Source organism: Taudactylus pleione, unplaced genomic scaffold, assembly GCF_031769625.1.
Source record: "Taudactylus pleione unplaced genomic scaffold, aTauple2 ptg000578l, whole genome shotgun sequence".
Taxonomy (NCBI): domain Eukaryota; kingdom Metazoa; phylum Chordata; class Amphibia; order Anura; family Myobatrachidae; genus Taudactylus; species Taudactylus pleione.
Genome location: NW_028284980.1, coordinates 1,078,772 through 1,104,560, shown reverse-complemented (window position 1 = coordinate 1,104,560; position 25,789 = coordinate 1,078,772). Strand labels below are relative to the sequence as shown.

The following is a 25,789-nucleotide window of genomic DNA, read 5'->3' as shown; positions in this document are numbered from 1 at the left end:
ACACATATATATATTTATATATTTTTTTTTACACCGACACTATTGTACAGACACATATATACAGCTGCACAGACATATCTGCACACACACACATTTATATATATCAGCCATAACCTTACAGGTGAATAACATTAATTATCTTGTTACAATGGTACCTGTCAATGGGTGGAGTATATTAGGCAACAAGTGAGCCGTCAGTTCTTGAAGTTGATGGGGTTTATTTACAAAGTGTCTGGTTGTAAATCCGGGTGTTTCTGATCATATTTATGACTATGCCCAATATTTAAAAGGGCAATGCTTTTAGTAGCCGTGTCTTGCTAGGAAAAGCATCACCCTTTTACATATCGGGCATAAAAATGATCAGAATAGACCCCGAACTTTGAAGTAGGAAAAATGAACAAGCATTAGAATCTCAGTAACTTTGACAAGCGTCAAATTGTGATGTTTAGACGACTAGGTCAGAGCATTTCTAAAACGGCAGCTCTTCCAGTATGCAGTGCTTAGAACTTACCAGAAGTGGTCCAAGGAAGGACAGACAGTAAACCAGCAACATGGTCATATGCGCCAAGGCTTATTAATGCGCATGTGGGATGAAGGCTAGCCTGTCTGGTCCTATCACACAGAAAAGCTACTGTAGCACAAATTGAGCAGGGGACCAGAATCAAAAGCTGTGCTGGCTTTTTCACAGAACACATGAAATTGCCATTGAGGCCAAAAGCAGGGAAGAAATGAGGAGATAGTGTCGGTCCCAGCTAATAAGACCTGTGGCAGTCATAGGCATCATCGAAAAAAGGAGTCTGTTTCAGAGAAATCCCTCATTTGTTTGATAGGCGGCCTCAACAGTGGCCTCCTTAGGTGACGACACCTGTGGTAGCTCTCTACAGCTGCCTAGTGGTAGCGCCGCTGCTGCATCCAAGGATGCTAACAGCATCCATCTCTGAATCAGGACCAGAGTACACCCCTGCAACATGCCCGCAAAACTCCCATACAGGGGCCTGTGTGCAGCCTTATGGGCCCTCTCCTCTTCAGCAGAGCAGTAGACTGTGGCTTTGTGCCTGAGTCTACTGCACATGCGCAGGTTTCCGGGAACATGGCGTCCGTGACTTATTTCTGGGGACATCTTTACTGAATATGTGCAAATCACTGGGAAAATGTCCACAGCGTCATTTTCCTGGTGATTAAATTCTATAGAACTGGTCAACGTGGTACTCCTCTGGAGAGGTAAATATAATTTTTATATGAGTGCAAGATGTTCAGTGTGGGCCCCCCTGCACCCCGGGGCCTGTGTGCAGCGCACACCCTGCATCCATTATAGATACGCCAATGCTCCCATAACATGCCTATCAGATGGAAGATCTTTGTGCATCTGCATAGCCACCTCCCAGTCACCGCCCAGGAACACCTATCATTTTCCAGAGTCTATGCATCTCAATTTATCCTGCATCTCTGTGCACACTGCACAGAGGGCCTGATTCAGACCCGCTCACAAGCGCAGGACGCTCGCAAGCGGGTCAATTGTGCCCTACTGCGCATGCGCACGATGGAGGGAGCTCCATCGTGCGCATGCGCGAGACCCGGCGAGCGATGGGCTTCCCATGGGAACGCCTACCGTCTGAAGCCGGCCCCACTGACATCATTAGTGATGTCAGTGGGAGTGATTTTGGCTCTGATAGAACCAAAATCACTCCAGGGCTTGCGGCAGCGAGACCCTACTGCAGGGTCTCCGTAGCAAGCCCGATGGTTGCGATGGTCAAGACCATCGCGACCATCATCATGGACGCTCGCATATGCTGTGGGTGGTCACCCACAGCTATGCGAGCGGCCAGGAGGCCGCTCCAAGTTGAGGGAGGAGGGCCCTGATTGAGAGTGAGCGTTCTGGTCAGAGCGTTCAGCTCTGAATCAGGCCCAGAGACCAAGTGACGCATACGCGGTGCAACTTTAGAGATTTAGACGGATGCACAGTCGCAAAAAAACATCAGCATTGTACCCAACTCAGCCCCTACATGTGGTTATATAGCATCAAAAATATATCACTAAAAGCAGTAGACAATCAATTACTTCTAGCCAGTCACTAGGAATTCCCTTCCCTGTATTAAACCTTTGGCATTATACAATGACACAAGGCTAATAACAACATAACTGTATAAATCACTCTGAAATGTCCTTATTTATCAACAAATGTAATCATGCAGTATTATATTATATTGTATTTGTACAAGCCTTGGTAACATCTGACTTTGCCTATTACCCATATTTGCCTACTTTTGAAAAGTAGTTTCAGGGAGATTACACACTATAGTAAAAAGTGCGGCGCTAGATGTCTGACACCACCCAAAAGGCGTGTCTAGATCCACCTATGGGCGTATCTGTTGCCAATTGGGTGTGTTCTGGACCAAATTAAATTACAATTACTTTATGTAAATACTTGGCATGTGATACCAAAATATTCTGTATTGCTGACATGGAGGCAAATTATGGCCCTCATTCAGAGCCATTGGCTATTTGCGGTCGTTCGTTTTCTAAAAAGGGGTGGCTATTCAAATGAACCGTTCGCACTTTGCGGACTGTTCACGCTTCTAAGTCTGAACGAGCGAGCAAAACATGCGAACGTAAATTTGAAAAATACGCCCCCTGGCCGCTCGCACCATACGTCATGTCCGCTATTTATTAGATTAATCGAGTACATCGACCAGCGTATGAACTGCTCGCTATTCTTGTGGTTGGTTTTTTCAACCACTATTTTGCGAGCAGTTCTGAGTTAAAAAAAAACAAGTGACGTGGTCAATGACGCTGCTGGATTAATTATGCACTCCCTTAAAACACCCATTTTGACCTTTAAGCACGCCTGCGATCGGATTTCCACTCCCCGTTTTCAAGCACCTTCCCCTGTTACCACCCACATACGCCTCATTCTGTCACTCAAAATAGCAGGCATTCGCTATTTTGCGAACACATGAATTTTGACCGCACTGACTGGTTCGCGCACGCGTATAGCGATCCGTACGCATGCGCAGTTGGGCAAACATCGCTCGGAGCGAACGAGCTGCCGCTTACGAGTGGCTCTGAATTAGGCCCTATGTCAGTACATTCCCATAGACACGGGCATAAGAGGGCCTTGCAAAAGGAAATGTGGACAAAATAAGAATCTGTTCCCCCACAACGATTCTAATTAAAATTCTTCAATAGATGACCACACAAATATAATAACACATCTTACTATATGCTGACACCCTAGCCCCCCCACTGACATTAATATGTCTCTTCTCTGCCACACTGACATTACTAGATCTCCCCCTACCACATTAACATTATCAGATCCCCCACACACACATAAACATTCACATTAATAGATTCCACCATCCACAAACATGCACACACACACACATTCCCCTCACCTCACCTCTCCTGCAGCACTGACACTGACCACAACAGATATAAAGGAGATTTTTTTGGCTCAACCTCTGAATTGTGAAACACTCACACACAGCTCCTCGGGCTCAGACAGCTCAGCATCAGCTCCTCCTCCATGTGTCCTCCTCGGGCTCAGACAGCTCAGCATCAGCTCCTCCTCCATGTGTCCTCCTCGGGCTCAGACAGCTCAGCATCAGCTCCTCCTCCATGTGTCCTCCTCGGGCTCAGACAGCTCAGCATCAGCTCCTCCTCCATGTGTTCTCCTCGGCTCAGACAGCTCAGCATCAGCTCCTCCTCCATGTGTTCTCCTCGGGCTCAGACAGCTCAGCATCAGCTCCTCCTCCATGTGTCCTCCTCGGGCTCAGACAGCTCAGCATCAGCTCCTCCTCCATGTGTCCTCCTCGGGCTCAGACAGCTCAGCATCAGCTCCTCATCCATGTGTCCTCCTCGGGCTCAGACAGCTCAGCATCAGCTCCTCCTCCATGTGTCCTCCTCGGGCTCAGACAGCTCAGCATCAGCTCCTCCTCCATGTGTCCTCCTCGGGAATGGCTGGGCAGAGAATGCTGGGAGCATCAGTCTCTCCCAGTAGTCTGTGTGAACTTTGGCTGGTGAGTCAGCTGCTCTGTGCAGGGGTGGACCCAGGAGGGATCTCTCTGTAGTAAACGGACTCCCTGACCCTGCGTCTACATCTGGACTCGCGCATGCGCAGTCCGGACTTTCTGCAGCGCTGTGAGGAAAGCGGGGGATTACATCTAGTTTGTGGGGTAGCGGGAGCTCCCACCTCAATTCGGGAGGCTCCCGCGGAATTTGGGAGGGTAGGCAAGCATTCTATTACCTGATATATGTTTGTTTCTCTTTCAGCTCTCCTCAGTCTGTGGATGGATTTGACTAGTGGGATGATTAATATTCAGCTGATCCCTCAGTATCCAGTGATCCAGGAATCTGTCACCCTGAGTGTTACTGAGATCACTGGGAGTATTGTGTCTGTCACTTGGTATAAAGGACTAAACACCAGTGCTGGGGATCAAATCCTCACATATATTCCTGATGTTACTCCCTCACTAATTCCTGGGCCTCAGTACTTCCCTCGGGCCAGGCCTTTACCTAATGGCTCATTACTGATCTCAGATCTCCATATAACAGACAGCGGTGATTACACAGTGCAAATACAGACAGAGAAACCACAAGAACAAGCCTCTGTGACCCTGTCTATGGTGAGTAACGTGTAGTCACTGTGCCAGGCAGATGTGTGATGAATAATCAGAGCCGTAACTAGACTTTTTGGTGCCCTGTGCCAGAAAGAGCATTGGTGCCCCCCTCATTTTTCAAAGGGACATAATGCATCCAAAAAAGGGCCATGGCTTCATGGGGAAGGGCAAGGGAAGAGATAGGAAAGGCCAGGAGATGCTGGGGATGAAATAAGAGGAAGCTACAAGCAAGAATGATAATAAACAGAAATTTGACAGGCCCAAACAGCGCCCCTTGACCTGTGGTGCCCTGTGCGATGGCACCGGCCACACTACCCTAGCTATGGCCCTGTGAATAATGATTGGTGCCTTCTCTGTGTGCGGCTGCTGGGTACAGTGGTAGCTCCAGCTCTGCATATGTATATATTACATCAGCCCTTACTACTAGGCTGGAAATCATAGAGTGGGACAAGCAGGCCCAGATTAACAATTCGGCAGATGGGACTACAGCCCCAGGCTTCCACATAAAACTAGGCCAATCATAATGACAGCATGATGATCAGTCACCCAGCTGGCCACATGGTCATCCATAAATCAGAAGTAATAAAATTGTGTTTGTATTTTCCTCACAAAATTATGCAATTTTTCTGCTTATATGTATTTAGGGAGACATTGGGGCTGATAGTTTAGGAATGTACACTCCTACATGTTACTGGCCACACCCACAAAGCACTGGCCACACCTCCTCCACTTTATGGGGTCTATTTACTAAGCTTTGGAGAGAGATAAAGTGGATGGAGATAAAGTACCAGCCAATCAGCTCCTAACTGCCATTTTTCAAACACAGCCTGTGACATGGCAGTTAGGAGCTGATTGCCTGGTACTTTATCTCCATCCAAGGCTTAGTAAATAGACCCCCTAAGACTCAACTGCCACTCTTTGACCATCTGAAAGGTTGGGATGCAATCTCGGTCTGACAATGATGGGTCTTTCTCCTCATTGGTGAGAGACACTCTCGGCCTCATACAAAATTTTACTTACATCTGTTCTGTTAGTGTAAAATATGCTTTCTGTATTGTAAATGCACTCCAAAATATACATACATATACAACTATATCACCTCTAAAGTCCGTATGACTGGAGAGGTGAAACAGGTTCAGGGGTAAATGCAGAAATATGACAGTGGGGATATTTATATTTATATATATATATATATAAACACACAAAGAAATGCCCTTAACCTGCGCTCAGCTTTTATTAGTATATAATAAATGGATACAAAACGTCTAAAACAATCCCCCTGTTAGTAGGGGCTAGAACACAATATTTTATAGAGTAGTATAGAAGATGTGCCCCAAAGAAAACAAATAACGAATTGTTCACTTCAATTAAATATATAAAAAAAAGTCCAATATAAAATAAGCTCGTAATCCAATTTGCAGTATTATAAATTCTAAGAAGAGATGGATCCTACGGCCGACTTGTGCACTTTATGTATACTAAAAACTTCAGTGTGGCTTTTCTCCCATACAATTGGATTTTCTTAATATGAAGAAAAACTCCTTATCTTCTTAAGGAGATAAATATCTAAAAATAAACCCTTGCACCAAGAATACACCCAAAGAAGGCCCAAAGGCCACCATTAATATAAAAATATTTATTATACATAAAATCTTTTTCAATCAACAGTATACAGCCAGAAAGAATTCGTAGTTGTATTGATATAAAATAATATCACACCTCAATATGTATAACGCCCTTATATAGGGTAGATAGCACACACCCTTATATATACATAAATATATATATGGAGATGGAAAATTGCAGCACCAAAAGAGGTAGAAACTCTTACACTGATTTATAAAAAATAATTGTATAATTGTATACACAAATTAGTGTATAGAGGCCCTGATTCAGAGCCGGACGCTCTGAAAGAGCACTCGCTCTGAATCAGGGCATTTTTTTTTTGTGCGGCCTCCTGGAAGCTCGCATAGCTGTGGGTGACCACCCACAGCTATAGCGAGCGGCCAGGATGATGGTCACGATGGTCAAGACCATCGCGACCATCGGGCTTGCGATGAGACCGTTGTGGTAGGGTGTCGTGGCCGCAAGTCCCAGAGAGATTTCGGCTCTAACAGAGCCGGAATCTGTCCACTAACATCACTCATGATGTCAGTGGGGCCGCCCCCAAATGGCAGGCGTTCACATGGGAACGCCTCCGTTTGGGCAGCCACCCCCCGGTCCATCCACCAAAGGGGGCGAGCTGTCACTTAACACCGACAGCTCGCCCCCTTTGTTGCAAGACCCGGATCGACGGATTTCCCGTCGCTAGCCGGGTCTCGCGCATGCGGACAACGGAGCCAGCCACTATCGACCCGGTTGCGAGCGCTCAGTGCTTGCGACCGGATCTGAATCAGGCCCAGAGACCAATGGGAAAGAAAACCTGTATAGATGGTGAGCTACCTGTATACAGCACTCCCCAGCAATAAAGGTGTCGGCTCAATCAGAAGTGCAACACTGGAGATCTGTTGCTGACGGAAACATACAATAATTAAATCTGCATTTGAGCGCCCAATGTCTTGTATATTTTATGTGTATACAAAAAGGAATATTCAATTCCATGTAATAAGGTAATTATTTCAAAGTGCAATATGTGCTAATGTGCAAAAAATGTGATAAAACTCTAATAATCTTTGGTATTTTGTGTATTCGAAAATTATAGTACATTCATACCATAGAGTGCATCATGCAAAAAAAGTAGTACATAATAGACTTTTCTTAATGCTTTTAAAGTGCACCATGTTTATGTATACATTAGTAAATGCAACAATATACCCTTAAGTATCTAAAACAATGATAAAAATAATTGTTTATATCAGTGCATTGTGCAAAAAAGGTGCATACTAGAATTTCACAGCACCTATCATTTTGTGCAGCAATACTATCACCTATTAATATATATAAATATGCAAAAAATGGATACACAATTACTTTGAGCTAAAAGAGCAATTTAATAAGACAATATCTAGACATAAGAGGTGGAGTAGACAATAAGTCAACATGCATTGGACATTTTTTTTAACCACTTGCCTGGCACGGTCGTATCAGATACGACCATACCAGACTGGGCTTTCCCTGACTTGGTCGTATCTGATCTGATACAACTAGTCAGAAATGCCCTGTGGGTGGCTGTTGGAGGAGAATGTTCCTGCAGCCACCAGCCCCAGAGGGACCTCCACGGTCCCTCTGCAACTACATTTTCTAATCATTTCTGCTGATCACTGCTGGGCACAGGGATCAGCCAGCCCGGCGCCTGCTCCCCTCTACGCACACACCCGGTGCTGCTCCTGGCAGATGCCGGGTTAGTGAACTAAATGGAGCCTCTGCTCCTATGTAAGCCCCGTGCAGCCTCTGCCTGCTCCCTCCCAGCCACTCGCTCCCCTCTTCACTGATCAGCTCGGCGCTGCTCCTTGCAGATGCCGGGCTGTTGCTATGAAAGGAGCCTGTGCTCCTGTGGTAATGAATATATAGCCGCTGGCCCCCTGATTAGACCTGGCGCTGCTCCACGCAGACGCCGGGTTATAAGACTGAATGGAGCCTGTGCTCCTGTGTAACCCCAGCGTGGCTACTCGCAGATGCCGGGGTAATGAACACATACACAGCTGCTGCCCCCCCCTGGTTTAGACCTGGCGCTGCTCCTCACAGACGCCGGGTTATTAGAATGAATGAAGCCTGTGCTCCTGTGTAACCATGATGCTGCACTGCCGGGGAAATTCAGAGACTGGAAACTCTGGGCCTGATTCAGACCCGCTCGTGAGCGCTGAGCGCTTGCAAGCGGGTCGATGTTGGCCCAGTGCGCAGGCGCACAAGGGAGCCGGCTCAGTCGTGCGCATGCGCGAGACCCGGATAGCGACGGCCAAGGTAGGCGTTCCCATGGGAACGCCTACCATCTGGGGCCGGCCCCACTGACATCACAAGTGATGTCAGTGGGAGTGCTCTTGGCTCTGATAGAGCCGAAAGCACTCCAGGGCTTACGGCAACGAGACCCTACCACAAGGGTCTCATCGCAAGCCGATGGTCGCAATGGTCTTGACCATCGCGACCATCTTTTTGGCCACTCGCATAAGCTGTGGGTGGTCACCCACAGCTATGTGAGCAGCCAGGAGGCCGCTCTAAAAAAGAGAAGGACGGCCATTGGCAGGTTACAGTGATTTATCCCCGATCCATCCCTTCTCCCCTGCTTACAGAATATTTGGTGCTCTTGAAGTGTGCTGCTCATTCCTGACTGACACAGATCATATGCTGGCCCCTGAAGTGTGTACTGCTCATCCTTGACCCACACAGATCATACTGTATGATGGCCCCTGAAGTATGCCCAATTCATACCTACACACACTTCTCCTCCTTCTTCTCTTCCAAACAACAGGGGTGGGCAATCCTAAGGATTGTTCACTCCTACCTCTCCATATCTTCCCAGCAACAGGGGTGGACAAACCTATGAGGATTATTCACCTCATGATATTGGTGACATAGGGCCTGATTCAGACCCACTCGCAAGCGGCTGTCCACTCACAAGTGGGTCAATGTTGTGCACTGTGCATGCGCACGACGGCGGGAGCTCCGTCGTGCGCATGCGCCAAACGTGACGAGCGAAGGAAAGTCCTTCGCTCGTTGTGTCTGATCAAACGGGGCGTGCTGTCGATGTTGATTGACAGCACGCCCCCTTTGGTGGGCGTGCCGGGGGCGTGCCTCTTGACGGGGGCGTTCCCAAGGGAACGCCTACCGTCAGAAGCCGGCCCACTGACATCACTAGTGATGTCAGTGGGAGTGATTTTGGCTCTGATAGAGCCAAAATCACTCCGGGCCTTGCGGTTGAAAACCTCAACCGCAGGCTCCGGCTCGCAGTTTTGATGGTCGCGATGGTCACGACCATTGCGGCCATCAAACTGCACACTCGTATAGGCTGTGGGTGGTGACCCACAGCTATACGAGCGTCCAGGAGGACGCTCCATAATTATGGAGGGCGGCCCTCATTCAGAGCGTGCGCTCTGCTCAGAGCGTACGGCTCTGAATGAGGGCCATATTGTTGAGAGTCCTGTGATAGTGTAGCTGAGGAGAGAGAGAGATAGACATCAGTGATTGAGATAAGGATACAATTGTTAGATATTACAGTGACTGACACAATTATAAAAAAGTTATAAAAACTGTGATCATCAAAGTACGGTGAAAACCATTATCCATGTATCATCTACAATAAGAGTGCAGCGATGTCCACCAGTGATACAGATTCTGATTCTGGAAGTGACATGTATTCCAGTGATGAAGAATAACTACTTTTTGATGCCACTCATGAAGAGCAAGATCAAGAGGAGGGGCGCCAATTTTGCGCTCTAGACGCGCAAAACTGTGCTCCAGCGCCACCACAATTTCCCTTCATGGGTGAACACCAAGTGACAATAGAAAGTGGAATTCTGGGATATTTCAAATTGTTTTTTGACCTACACTTGGTCGAATTGATTACTGTGGAAACAAATCGGTATGCTGAACGGTGCAACACCACGCCAGTTTTCAAGAAGCAATGATTGGGTCCCAACAAGGGCTGCAGAAATACTGGTATTCTTATCTCTGCTAGTGCTGCAAGGCTTGATACAAAAACCTCTGCTGGAGTGGTACTGGTCTAAGAGGAATGCCCTGGCGACACCATTTTTTGCATCAATAATGTCCCACAGATGGTTTATCTTACTGAAAAAATTCCTACATTTTGTAGATAATCAGGCTGAAGAAAAAGCCCATCCCAACCCCAAACACCAGAAAATATGGCTTGTTTAGTCCTACTTGTCCAAGAGGTTTTCTGAACTACTGACCCCAGAACGAGACTGTCAGGACTTTAACTATTTCAGTACATAAAGACAAACTACACTTGCCGAAAGTTCCACTGTGGTCGTTGGAGGATCTATCCTTGTTACTGGCGCTCATCACATCCAGTGTACAGAGTGTTAAAGTGATCATCTGTTTCTTAGGTGTCGTCAGGTTGTTGGATTCCTTGATTGCTTATTATTCCAAACCTGATTCTATTTGGGTCACATGTTCTGAACTTCCTATGGATCACAGACCTCTAGTATAAACCCGTTACTAACTATGCCTCATATGCCTCAACTATGTCTGTGCAACGTTACTTTCAGGTCTTCCTTAAACTCTGCCAGATCCCCGCTGTGCCTGGTGTATGCTGTGGACCTCGCTACATTCCTGCTCATGTTCCGGTTCAAGTTCTGATACATGTTATCAGCTGCACTACAGAGCTCAGCATTGCCATTGTTTTTCCGTTGTTATCCTGCTCTATTACTGCTATTCCATTCTACGCTACACTATTTGGTTTACTTGTTATTATTGACTCATACGGACACTGGGGTTACTTCTTCTACAGTTGTCAACTGCACTGTTACAGTCTATCCTACCAGGACCGCATTATGCCTCAGGGCTCAACCCCACTCCGGACCTTCATTACCCCGCAGGGCTCAACCCTGCTCCGGACCTTCATCCTGCCGCAGGGCTCAACCGAGCTCCAGGCCTTCATCACATCGCAGGACTCAACCATGTTCCGGACCCTCATCACATCTCAGGGCTCAACCCTGTTCCGGACCCTCGTCACATCTCAGGGCTCAACCCAGTTCTGGACCCTCATCACATCTCAGGGCTCAACCGCATTCCGGACCCTCATCACGTCTCAGGGCTCAACCCTGTTCCGGATCCTCATTACATCTCAGGGCTTAACCTCATTCCGGATCTTGTTACATCTCAGGGATCAACATTGTTCCGGACCTCCGTCACGATACAGGGCTCAACCCTGTTATTGACCTCCATTCTATCCTGAGGCCCTAGCCTTGTGTTGAACTCGGGGTTCCACCCCACACCAGTTCAATGTGTACTTTGAACTTTGTTTCTCACAGGGGCATTCCCCTGCACCTGTTAGTGCATGTCATGAACTTTGTGTTATTGAGATTTAATGTGGAACTTTGCCATACAGTTTTTGTTCTTGAATTCTTGTTCTTCTATTTACTTTTATTTTGTGTCAGTGATATTTCATGAAAAAGTCATTCCTAAAACCACCTCAGTTTATATTTCCTAGTAAGCCTGACTCTTCCCAGGAGCCTCAAGTGTCTATAGCTGTGACAGAGACATCTCCGTTGATGAAGGTCTACTGCTGTACAAAGGCAGACTGGGGTGGAAGCAGTATATTCCAAGTTAAATATCCAGATTTGGAATAAAAATGTACATGCTGTGTGAAGCAAAATCAGGATACATTTGCCACCAGCATTATATATACAGGCAAAGGGACTATAGTGGACACATAATACCAAGGTTTACCATTATCTGTGCAAACAGTAATGAGTCTATTGAAACCCTTACTCAATAAGGGATATTGCTTCACAACAGACAATTTTTATACATCCCCTCTATTGGCCGATATATTGCTGACCTATCGGACTGACCTGAAAAGATGCCCCTGAAGCACTGAAGAAGAAAAAACTGCAAAAGGGAGATATTGTAGGCTTTTAACGGGGAAAAGTGTGTGTGATGAGGTGGAGAGATAAAAAAAAGATGTCTGTATCATATCTACAGTCCACAACATAGAACTTGTAGAAATTGAAAAATCCTACACAACCAAAATCAAACCACAGGCTGTTATTGATTATAATTTGACAATAGGTGGGGAAGACCGTGCAGACCAGCACATTACTAATTATCCCATAAGCCGTAAAAGGGGTAAGAAATTTTATATCAAAATATTTACCCACCTATTAGACCAAGCAATTTGGAATGCTTACATCCTGTTTAAAAAAAATGGAGGTGGTAAAACCCACCTATAATTTAGACTGGAGCTAATAGAGAATCACCACACAGCAGAGACCTGCACAACAAAACGTGGCCGGCCACCACCTAGCCCAAACCGCTTACAGCTAACAGAGAGGCACTTCCCAGAGTATGTCCCTACTACAGAAAAAGACAATGCAGCCAGAAAATGTGCTGTTTGCTGCTCTAAGAGAGATGAAAGTGGCAAAAAAATACGCAAAGAGACACGATTCTACTGCATAGAGTGCGACGTTGGACTTTGTGCTGTGCCTTGTTTCAAAGACTTTCATACTGAAAAAAATGTCTAAATGTTCCATTACACTGAAAATTACTGTTACATGAGTTTTATATAAGTCTTAAATAGTTTAAAAGTGTTTAAAGTTCAAGTTCATGAATTTGAAAAAAAATAGCTATTTTATGGTATACAGTGTACTATGGGCCTGATTCAGAGCCACTCGTAAGCGGCAGCTCGTTCGCTCTGAGCGATGTTTGCCCAACTGCGCATGCGTATGGATCGTTATACGCATGCGCGAACCAGTCAGTGCGGCCGAAATTCATGTGCTCGCAAAATAGCGAATGCCTGCTAATTTGAGTGACAGAAAGAGGCGTATGTGGGTGGTAACAGGGGAAGGTGCTTGAAAATGGGGAGTGGAGATCCGATCGCAGGCGTGCTTAAAGGTCAAAACGGGCATTTTATGGGTGTGCATATTTAAAACAGCAGCGTCATTGACCACGTCACTGGGTTTTTTTTAAGCCAGAACTGCTCGCAAAATTGTGGTAGCAAAAACCAACCACAAGAATAGCGAGCAGTTCATACCCTGTTCGATGTACTCGATTAATCTAATAAATAGCGGACAGGACGTAGGATGCGAGCGGCCAGGGGGCGTAGTTTCCCAAAAAACGACTGCAAGTTTTGTACGCTCGTTCAGACCTAGAGGCGTGAACAGACCGCAAACAGCGAACGGTTCATTTGAATAGCCACCCCTATTTTCTGGACGAGCGAGCGCTAATTGCGTCCGGCTCTGAATCAGGCCCTATGTTTCAAAATAGAAAAAAAAAACAGAAAAAAAAGATTTTCTTTCATAAAATTGTGTTGAATAAGTTTTAACTAGATGTTTTTGACCTAATTCAATCATAAAAAACCCGACAATTTCGGAGCTGTTTTTGGGAAAAGAATTTGCCCGTTAAGTGGTTAAAAAAATAAATAAATTAATAATATACTGTACATAACACATCACATGAAGTATATAAAAATGGCTTATCAGGTAAAACAATGGTAAGTTCATGAAAGGTGAGAGAAGTCTCCAACGCGTTTTATCCGGGTAACAGACTTCTTGAAGAAGGAAGCACAGGTACATACAGAAAATAATCAAATGAACATAAAAGATCCCAGCACTCCTCTTGCTTGTCAGTCCACTGCAGTGGCTTGCAGCAACAATCAGCCATGCTCTCGCAGCATAGCCCTTTGTCCCTGGCACTACAGCCACTTAGGCCTACTAATTGGCTGCTTGCCGGCATCAGTGCATGGAAGACTAGGTGAATGGGGGGTTCAGAATCCTCCTCTGCTGCTGATTTCATGCTGGCTCTGGGTGACATAGAAAACCCGGAATTCCATATTTCCACTTTGAGCTGTGCAGCCGTGAAAACCCGAAGTTCCAAACTGCTGCTGTAGCTGCAGAATATGCTGGTCTTGTTTTCTTCTCCCTTAGGGGTATATTAACTAAAGTGTGGGTTTTTAGAAGTGGAGATATTGCCCATAGCAACCAGTCAGATTCTAGCTATTATCTTCTAGACGCTGCTAGATAAATGGTAAGTAGAATCTGATTGGTTGCTATGGGCAACATCTCCAATTCAGAAAACCCGCACTTTAGTATATATTTCCCTGCTGATCCCACCAGAATGTGGGCAACTCAGGTGAGAGACCACCCCTCTCACCACAATGTAATATAAAAAAATATATATACACTGTATATATATAGCACTCAAATAAACCAAACAACTTGCTCCAGTGCACAAGTAACAGAAAATCCAGGATAATGAAAAAACTGTCACTTAGAGTCAATAGTCACCAAAATCCACGTATATATAGTCAAATGTTTTCGGGGTCATAGGCCCGTCCTCAGAACAAAATACATACAACAATAAATTATAAAATATTGTTGTATGTATTTTGTCCTGAGGACGGGGCTGTGACCCCAAAAACGTTTGACTATATATATGTGGATTTTGGTGACTACTGACTCTGAGTGCTTTTTTTTTCATTATCCTATATATATATATATATATTAGGGGTGAGCGGGTTCGGATTTCTGAAATCCGAACCCCCCCGAGCCCCCCCGATCCGAGTCCGATCCGAGTCAGGCTCGACTTTTCCCGCCTGACTCGGATCTGAAATCGAGGCAAAACGTCATCATCCCGCCTTCCGAGTCTCGCGGGTTTTGGATCCTATATAAGGTACCCGCGTCGGCGCCATTTTCTCACTCGGCTGTGGACAGTGAAGAGGGAGGGTGGGAGTTAGGGCTGTGTAGTGTAGTGTAGTGTAGTGTAGTGTAGTGCTGCTGTTGTCCACTACTTCAAAGTCCATAGGGGCTGGCTGTGTTGTGCTGTGCTGCTGTTGTTAATAGGGGCTGTGTCCACTACTTCAAAGTCCATAGGGGCTGGCTGGACTGTGTTGTGCAGTCAGTTCTCCATAGGGGCTGTGTCCACTCCAAAGTCCTGTGCAGTGTCCCAGTCCTAAAGGAGTGCTGTAGTGTTGTCCAGGGGGTGCTCTGTCCATCAGGGGTGCTCCCCCCAAGTGCTAAAAAAATAATATATTTTCTGTGTTTGTGAATTGTGTGCGCAGTAGCCGCACGTGCATCAACAAGGTAGTGCCAAGTGTGCGCCTGTGTCATAAGTAAAGGGCCGGCTGGCTTGACCGTTAAAGGGTGCTGTAACCCCCGAAAGTACACTCCAGTCCAAACCAAAAAAAAATTATTTTCTGTGTTTGTGAATTGTGTGCGCAGTAGCCGCACGTGCATCAACAAAGTAGTGCCAAGCGTGCGCCTGTGTCATAAGTAAAGGGCCGGCTGGCTTGACCGTTAAGGGTGCTGTAACCCCCGAAAGTACACTCCAGTCCAAACCAAAAAAAAAATTATTTTCTGTGTTTGTGAATTGTGTGCGCAGTAGCCGCACGTGCATCAACAAAGTAGTGCCAAGCGTGCGCCTGTGTCATAAGTAAAGGGCCGACTGGCTTGACCGTTAAGGGTGCTGTAACCTCCGAAAGTACACTCCAGTCCAAACCAAAAAAAAAATTATTTTCTGTGTTTGTGAATTGTGTGCGCAGTAGCCGCACGTGCATCAACAAAGTAGTGCCAAGCGTGCGCCTGTGTCATAAGTAAACGGCCGGCTGGCTTGACCGTTAAGGGTGCTGTAACCCCCGAAAGTACACTCCAGTCCAAACCAAAAAAAAAATTATTTTCTGTGTTTGTGAATTGTGTGCGCAGTAGCCGCACGTGCATCAACAAAGTAGTGCCAAGCGTGCGCCTGTGTCATAAGTAAAGGGCCGACTGGCTTGACCGTTAAGGGTGCTGTAACCTCCGAAAGTACACTCCAGTCCAAACCAAAAAAAAAATTATTTTCTGTGTTTGTGAATTGTGTGCGCAGTAGCCGCACGTGCATCAACAAAGTAGTGCCAAGCGTGCACCTGTGTCATAAGTAAAGGGCCGGCTGGCTTGACCGTTAAGGGTGCTGTAACCCCCGAAAGTACACTCCAGTCCAAACCAAAAAAAAATTATTTTCTGTGTTTGTGAATTGTGTGCGCAGTAGCCGCACGTGCATCAACAAAGTAGTGCCAAGCGTGCGCCTGTGTCATAAGTAAAGGGCCGACTGGCTTGACCGTTAAGGGTGCTGTAACCTCCGAAAGTACACTCCAGTCCAAACCAAAAAAAAAATTATTTTCTGTGTTTGTGAATTGTGTGCGCAGTAGCCGCACGTGCATCAACAAAGTAGTGCCAAGCGTGCACCTGTGTCATAAGTAAAGGGCCGGCTGGCTTGACCGTTAAGGGTGCTGTAACCCCCGAAAGTACACTCCAGTCCAAACCAAAAAAAAAATTATTTTCTGTGTTTGTGAATTGTGTGCGCAGTAGCCGCACGTGCATCAACAAAGTAGTGCCAAGCGTGCGCCTGTGTCATAAGTAAAGGGCCGGCTGGCTTGACCGTTAAGGGTACTGTAACCCCCGAAAGTACACTCCAGTCCAAACCAAAAAAAAATTATTTTCTGTGTTTGTGAATTGTGTGCGCAGTAGCCGCACGTGCATCAACAAAGTAGTGCCAAGCGTGCGCCTGTGTCATAAGTAAAGGGCCGGCTGGCTTGACCGTTAAGGGTGCTGTAACCCCCGAAAGTACACTCCAGTCCAAACCAAAAAAAAAATTATTTTCTGTGTTTGTGAATTGTGTGCGCAGTAGCCGCACGTGCATCAACAAAGTAGTGCCAAGCGTGCACCTGTGTCATAAGTAAAGGGCCGGCTGGCTTGACCGTTAAGGGTGCTGTAACCCCCGAAAGTACACTCCAGTCCAAACCAAAAAAAAAATTATTTTCTGTGTTTGTGAATTGTGTGCGCAGTAGCCGCACGTGCATCAACAAAGTAGTGCCAAGCGTGCGCCTGTGTCATAAGTAAAGGGCCGGCTGGCTTGACCGTTAAAGGGTGCTGTAACCCCCAAAGTACACTCCAGTCCAAACCAAAAAAAAATTATTTTCTGTGTTTGTGAATTGTGTGCGCAGTAGCCGCACGTGCATCAACAAAGTAGTGCCAAGCGTGCACCTGTGTCATAAGTAAAGGGCCGGCTGGCTTGACCGTTAAGGGTGCTGTAACCCCCGAAAGTACACTCCAGTCCAAACCAAAAAAAAAATTATTTTCTGTGTTTGTGAATTGTGTGCGCAGTAGCCGCACGTGCATCAACAAAGTAGTGCCAAGCGTGCGCCTGTGTCATAAGTAAAGGGCCGGCTGGCTTGACCGTTAAAGGGTGCTGTAACCCCCGAAAGTACACTCCAGTCCAAACCAAAAAAAAATTATTTTCTGTGTTTGTGAATTGTGTGCGCAGTAGCCGCACGTGCATCAACAAAGTAGTGCCAAGCGTGCGCCTGTGTCATAAGTAAAGGGCCGGCTGGCTTGACCGTTAAAGGGTGCTGTAACCCCCGAAAGTACACTCCAGTCCAAACCAAAAAAAAATTATTTTCTGTGTTTGTGAATTGTGTGCGCAGTAGCCGCACGTGCATCAACAAAGTAGTGCCAAGCGTGCGCCTGTGTCATAAGTAAAGGGCCGGCTGGCTTGACCGTTAAAGGGTGCTGTAACCCCCGAAAGTACACTCCAGTCCAAACCAAAAAAAAATTATTTTCTGTGTTTGTGAATTGTGTGCGCAGTAGCCGCACGTGCATCAGCAAAGTAGTGCCAAGCGTGCGCCTGTGTCATAAGTAAAGGGCCGGCTGGCTTGACCGTTAAAGGGTGCTGTAACCCACAAAGTACACTCCAGTCCAAACCCAAAAAAAAATTATTTTCTGTGTTTAGCCGCACGTATATATCAAATCGATATAACATAAATGGAGGACCAAACTTTCTCCGATAAAAATAAAATAGAGAAAGATCAAGAACCACTTCCTCCTAGTGCTGAAGCTGCTGCCACTAGTCATGACATAGACGATAACATGCCATCAACGTCGTCTGCCAAGGCCGATGCCCAATGTCATAGTAGAGGGCACATACAATCCCAAATGGCAAAGTTCAGGAAAATGACCTTGAAAAAGACATTTAAATCAGCTGAAGAGAAACGTAAACTTGCCAATATGCCATTTACGACACGGAGTGGCAAGGAACGGCTAAGGTCGATCCCTAGTATGTTCATGACTAGTGGTTCAGCTTCACATGACGATGGAAGCACTCCTCCCACTAAAAAAATCAAAAGAGTTAAGCTGGCAAAAGCACAGCGAAGAACTGTGCTTTCTAAGAAGATATCACAAATCCCCAAAGAGAGTCCAAGTGTGGTGGTGGTTGCGATGCCTGACCTTCCCAGCACTGGACGGGAAGAGGTGGCTCTTTCCACCATTTGCACGCCCCCTGCAAGTGCTGAAAGGAGCACCCACAGTCCACTTGCTGATATGCAAATTGAAGATGTCACTGTTGAAGTACAACAGGATGAGGATACTGGTATAGCTGGCGCTGAGGAGGAAGTTGGCGAGGAGGATTCTGATGGTGATGTGGTTTGTTTAAATCAGGCTCCGGGGGAGACAGTTGTTGTCCGTGGGATGAAAAAGCCCATCACGGTCATGCCTGGGCAGAAGACCAAACATTCCACCTCTTTGGTCTGGCAATATTTCTATCCAAATCCGGACAACAACTGTCTTGCCATATGTACCATATGTAAAGGTGAAATAAGTAGGGGTAGGGACGTCAACCACCTAGGAACATCCTCCCTTATACGGCACCTGCAGCGCGTTCATAAAAAGTTACTGTCAAGTTCAGAAACTTTGGCTCAGACCGTAAGCAGTCCAGGGACACCTAAATCCCGTTGTCCTGTTGTATCCAAGCGCCTGCAAACCACACCGTCAACTCCCTCCTCGTCAATTTCCTCCTTAGTCAGGATCGGAAGTAGTCCTGCAGGCCATATCACTGGCATGACTGACTCTCCTATCCGGGATTCCTCCGGAGGATCCTGCATTGCTACGCCTACTGCTGCCGCTGCTGCTGTTGCTGCTGCTGCTGGGAGTCGTTCATCATCCCAGAGAGGAAGTAGGAACACCACTACTTTTACTAAACAATTGACCCTCCAACAGTCCTTAGCGAGGAGGATGAAGTACGACAGCAGTCATCCTGAAGCAAAACGTATAACTGAGGCCTTGACTGCTATGTTGGTGTTAGACGTGCGTCCGGTATCCGCCATTAGTGCAGTGGGATTTAGACAATTGATGGAGGTAGTGTGTCCCCGGTTCCAAATCCCGTCTAGATTCCACTTCACTAGGCAGGCGATACCGAGACTGTACAGAAACGTCAGAAAAAGTGTCCTCAGTGTCCTGAAAAATGCCGTTGTACACAATGTCCACTTAACCACGGACATGTGGACAAGTGGAACAGGGCAGACTAAGGACTATATGACTGTGACAGCCCACTGGGTAGATGTATCACCTTACGCAGCAACAGCAGCAGCGTCACCAGTAGCAGCATCTCAGAAACGCCAGCTCGTTACAAGGCAGGCTACGCTGTGTATCACCGGTTTCAGTAAGAGGCACACCGCCGACAACCTCTTAGAGAAACTGAGGGAAATCATCGCCCAGTGGCTTACCCCACTTAGACTCTCCTGGGGATTTGTGATATCTGACAACGCCACCAATATTGTGCGGGCATTACATCTGGGCAAATTCCAGCACGTCCCATGTTTTGCTCACACAATAAACTTGGTGGTGCAGAATTTTCTGAAAAGCGACAGGGGCGTGCAGGAGACGCTTTGGGTGGCCCGAAAAATTTCTGGCCACTTTCGCCATTCAGCGACTGCGTGCCGAAGACTGGAGCGCCAGCAAACACTCTTGAACCTGCCCCGCCATCACCTGAAGCAAGAGGTTGTGACGCGGTGGAACTCAACCCTCTATATGCTTCAGAGGATGGAGGAGCAGCAAAAGGCCATACAAGCCTATACATCCACCTATGACATAGGCAAAGGAGGGGGTATGCACCTGACTCAAGCGCAGTGGAGAATGATTTCCGTGTTGTGCAAGGTTCTTCAGCCCTTCGAACTTGCCACACGTGAAGTCAGTTCAGACACTGCCAGCTTGAGTCAGGTCATTCCCCTCATCAGGCTTTTGCAGAAGCAGCTGGAGAAAGTGAAGGAGGAGCTAAGACGGAGCGATTCCGCTCGGCATGTGGGACTTGTGGATGAAGCCCTTCATTCGCTTTGCCAGGATTCCAGGGTGGTCAATCTGTTGAAATCAGACCACTACATTTTGGCCACCGTGCTCGATCCTAGGTTTAAAGCCTATGTGGTGTCTCTCTTTCCAGCCGACACAAGCCTGCAGAGGTGCAAAGACCTGCTGGTGAACACACTGTCAGCTGAAGCGGAACGTGACACGTCAACGGCTCCTTCTTCATTTTCTCCCGCAACTGGGGCTGCCAGGAAAAAACTTAGGTATCCTAAGCAACCCGCTGGCGGTGATGCAGGGCAGGCAGGACCAAGTTTGGACATCTGGTCCGGACTGAAGGACCTGGCAACAATTTCTGACATGTCTACTGTCACTGCATATGATACTGTCACCATTGACAGAATGGTGGAGGATTACATCGGTGACAGCATCCAAGTAGGCATGTCAGACAGTCCATACCTGTACTGGCAGGAAAAAGAGGCAATTTGGAGGCCCCTGTACAAACTGGCTCTATTTTACCTGAGTTGCCCCCCCTCCAGTGTGTACTCCGAAAGAGTGTTTAGTGCAGCCGGGAACCTTGTCAGCGAAAGGCGTAGGAGGTTGCTTCCACAGAATGTGGAGAAGATGATGTTCATCAAAATGAATTATCAGCTCTTCCAGGGAGACCAGCCTCCAGAAGGTACAGAGGGACCTGTGGTGGTGGATTCAAGTGGGGACGAGTTAATACTTTGTGAGGATGAGGATGTACACACTGAAGAGGGTGAGGAATCGGTGGATGAGGAGGATGAGGATGACATCTTGCCTCCGTAGAGCCAGTTTGTGCAGGGACACATTAATTGCCAGCTTGTTTTGTGGGGGCCCAAACGAACCAATCATTTCAGCCACAGTTGTGTGGCAGACCCTGGCGCTGAAATGATTGATTTGTTAAAGTGTGCATGTCCTGTTTATACAACATAAGGGTGGGTGGGAGGGCCCAAGGACAATTCCATCTTGCACCTCTTTTTTTCTTTGCATTATGTACAGTTTGGGGCCTAGTTTTTCTAACTGCCATCCTGCCTGCCACTGCAGTGTCACTCCTAGATGGGTCACGTGTTTGTGCCGCCCACTCGTGTCGCTTAGCATAGTCATCCAGCTACCTCGGTGCAACCTTTTGGACATAAAAACACTATTGTGAGGTGTGAGGTGTTCAGAATAGACTGGAAATGAGTGGAAATTAAGGTTATTGAGGTTAATAATAGCATAGGAGCAGAAAAACCTACAAATTCTGTGATTTTAGCTGTTTTTATGCTTTTTTTCAAAAAAATACAGATCCAAAACACAAAACCCAGAACCCAAAACACGGAAGGGTGGTTTTGGCAAAACCAATCCAGATCCAAAACACGAAGAAAGATCCAGATCCAAAACCAAAACACAAAACACGAAAAGTGGCCGGTGCACACCCCTAATATATATATATATATATATATAATATATATATACACATAGTTATATACACATAGTCCAGTATGCTGCACTCACAATTCAGAGTGTATTATCCAGGGTGCTCCACTACAGGCCGCAAAGTCCAAAGTGCAAATAAAAAAAATGGGCACTCACCAATCAGTAGAAAAAATCTCCAATTTATCACTTACAAAGTACATGACTTTAGTCAACATTTCGGTCCCCAAAGGACCTTTGTCAAGACAAGTGAACCACCACAATGCTACCTTAACCAAAGAAGTCCATAGCCCAATGACCCTCCAGTCACCTAAATAGCCACCCCAATTAGTTAAGCACCACCCCCAACACAATACCCGGAAGTAGGAGCATATACATAATACAACAAATCAGTTGTGGCTAATGCCAGTACTTACAATCAAAAATGCATGGCCACCATCAAGTTTTATCGGCAGCAGCTCTGACACATAGTGTCTGTGGCTCATACTGTCCCCAAACATGCAAAGCACGTGGCGCTACGAACCGGAAGTGCCATGCGTTCCACTGCGTGGAACCGCGTGGAACGCACCCCAACTGGAAGTGACGCGGCCAGCCACACTTGGTTGCTAGACAGCGTGCTAAAGCCAATACTGCTAGTGTTAACAATCAGAAATCTATGGCCATCAACAAGAGTGTCAGCAGCAGCACTCTAGTACATAGTAACCATAAAGCATACTGTAAATGGCGCCGCAAACCGGAGAGCCTTGCGCTCCACAGATTGGAACACATCCCAACTGGAAATTACGCGGCTAGCCATGCACAGTTGCTAGGCAACGCACAAACGCTGCTAGTACTGTCAAATAGCAACAACACAGCCACAGATCTGACTGCTGAAACAACACTGGAAATAGAGCTGATGTAGATCTAATCCTGACATCCATAAGTGACTACACAAATAGGTAATAAAGGACAAGGATATACCTATTGACAAGAACATACACTAAACATATATTACAATAATCATAATAAATAACTGTTTGAAAAAACACAAAAACCCAGAAAAATAAATAAACAATGTGTGCCAGCATAGCTAAGTATTCCACATGTACACGAATATCACATATTTGTGCATGTACATATCATAGAGAACTCATCATCATGGAAAACATATATATGCACATACATGTACACGAATACACATGTACCCACATATACATGCACTTCACCACAAAAAAATGCTATAAGGGTGATATTCATTCAGGCCTCTTGGTGCCACAGTGTCCAACTTGAATATCCATCTGGCCTTCATTTTCTTCAGGAGAAGCTCCCTATCACCACCACGACTCGGTGGGGGTACATGATCTATTAGCATGCAATTCAATGAAGCCGCAGGGTGACCAAGTGCCGCAAAGTGTTTGGCCACTGGCTTATCAGAGTGCTTTGTTTGTAAAGCAGCTCGAATTGTCGATCGGTGGTTAGCCATATGGTCCCTAAACGGTCTTGTTGTCATCCTGACATAATAGAGACCGCACGGGCACATCAAAATATAGATAACAAAGTCCAAAGTGCAATATAACTGATGGCAAATTGCTATATTCTTCCCACTGTGGGGATGGGAGAAATGAGTCCCCGTGGCCATGGATCGACACGTAATACAGTAAGGACACCTGTAGCAGCTGGGTCGACGAATAGACAACCAATGTGTCTCTGTCACCTTCGGTTATTGCATAGTAGTTGGCGCAAATTGGGACCACGGCGGTACGCCATCAAGGGTGGTTGTTTGTTAATACTTTTAAGAGCTGGATCAGTGGTGATAATGGACCAATGACATCTGATGGCCTTATTTGTAGCCTTAGCAGCCAAATCGTAGGTAGCAGGGTATATCATTCTTGACGGGTTAATATTTCTTTTGGTGGTAATTTGTAAATGACGCTGGCGTGCCTTTGACAAACATCTATTTACTACTGTCGGTGAGTACCCTCGTGCGAGGAATCTGTCACGCATCTCCAACAATTGTATTTCAGACACATCCTGAGATGTATTATTTCTTAGAACACGTAGAAATTGTGATATGGGGAGTGACTCCTACAGGTTGCTTATGTGATGGCAAGATGCATGCAGCAATGTATTACGGCCTGTAGATTTGCGATATAGGGTTGAGCTCACACCTGTACCATGATGTGAAATGGTCACGTCAAGGAAATTTATAGTATATTTATCTAAATTAGTGGTGAAGCGTATGGGGCCATCGATTGCATTGAGGGCAGAAACCATGTTGAAAAATTCAACATCGGTACCCCTCCAAATCAAAAACAGATTGTCAATATACCTTTCATAACAAACAATCTTTGGGCCAAAATGGCCCAAAATATATTTATTTTCATACTGCTGCATGTACAGATTGGCATACGATGGGTCCAGATTCGACCCCATCGCCGTGCCCAACAATTGAATATAATAATCACCACAGTAGAAAAAATTATTAGAACCAAGTACAAGATCAATTAGCTCACATAGGAACTCAATTGGAGGTCCCACATGCGTACCACTACCAAGACTGGTTCTGACCGCCTCAATACCATCCTGGTGTGGTATCACGATATAAAGGGATGATACATCCAAGGTGGCCAACCACATCACATCAGTAAGATCATTCAGTAACAAAATTTTGTCAAGCAAATCAGTTGTATCACGTAAATAACTCTCCATTGCAACTACACGCGGTTGGAGAAACCCATCAACAAAAATCGCTAGGGGCTGAAGCGCAGAGCCCCTAGCAGATATAATTGGACGCCCTGGCGGGTCGACCAATGTCTTGTGTATTTTGGGTAGTAGGTAGATAATCGGGCATATAGGATGTGGAACTGTTAAATAGGCTGCCACACTTTCATCAATCCACCTATTTTGCACTGCCCTACTAACTACCCGATCAACCCTACCTTTGATCTTATACATTGGATTGGTAGCCACCTTGGTCTAAGTATGTGTATCACTCAACTGGCGAAGCACACCCGGTCATAGTCGTACCAGTCTTGTACCACAACGGCCCCACCCTTATCAGCCTGACGTATCACCAGTGACTCATCATGTATCAATCCATGTAATGCTTGTCTCGTACATAAGTCAAATTGTCATATCTTTTGGAAACATCGGAGATGGACATATCATGTTCCACTAGTCGTAAAAAAGTCTTGATACTGGCGTTACTTGACTGAGGATCAAACGAGCTGGGATTTTTAAATTTGCTAATGGTGTTCATTTCACTAGAGTTTGAGAAATATTCACGAAGATGTAATTTACGTCCAAATTTATAATGTTCTATAGACCAATTAAATTTATCGTGTTGTACCGTAGGTACAAAAGAAAGACCAAGTGAGAGGACCTCTGTTTCAGCCTGAGTAAGTGATCTACTAGAGAGATTATAAATAGGCTCTAGTTCTTCTGTCGCCCCCTTCCCCATTTTCTTGTGTACCCCTGCACCTGCTTGGGTATCGGGGGCCCGTCTGGAACCTAGGCCTTGGCCTCTGCCTAAAACAACTCCACTAGGAGGACGTTGGTTACTCGATTCACTTTCAGAATTTGATTGGGAAGGTGACATATCAAATCTAGCAGGAACCGTATATTTTGGGGTGCCACCTGGGCATCTAGAAAAATTATCGCCCCTAAGCCACCGAAAGACTTGGGGGTTAGTATAGTCAGAATTAACAGTAGCTATTTTTTTATGTTTAAACGTAATAAGGTTCCTCTGATAACTGTTAGTCTGTTCTTGCAATTTCACCAACGAACTCTCAGTATTATCAGTGGTCAAGGTATCAAGATGGCTGCTATTAAACAGTCTTATTTCATCTCTGACTTTGGGCAATTCAGTCCCCACCTCCTCAATTACATATTCACACACACACATGCTTATATATATATATATATATATATATACAGAGAAATATAGCACACATATATACACATACATACATATTTGCACATACACACACGTACACATCACACATACTGTACCTTATACACACACACACACACACACACACA

General features: G+C 46.0%; 1 protein-coding gene across 1 annotated transcript in view; it reads left to right on the top strand.

The window, feature by feature from the left end:
• The first annotated feature begins 4,253 nt into the window (after positions 1 to 4,253).
• Positions 4,254 to 25,789, top strand: part of LOC148481515 (pregnancy-specific glycoprotein 22-like) — a 1,044,890-nt gene continuing 1,023,354 nt past the window's right edge. The window contains exon 1 of the mRNA XM_088453299.1: positions 4,254 to 4,629. Within this exon, the coding sequence (XP_088309425.1) occupies positions 4,254 to 4,629 (376 nt within the window). The remainder of the gene's footprint in view (positions 4,630 to 25,789) is intronic.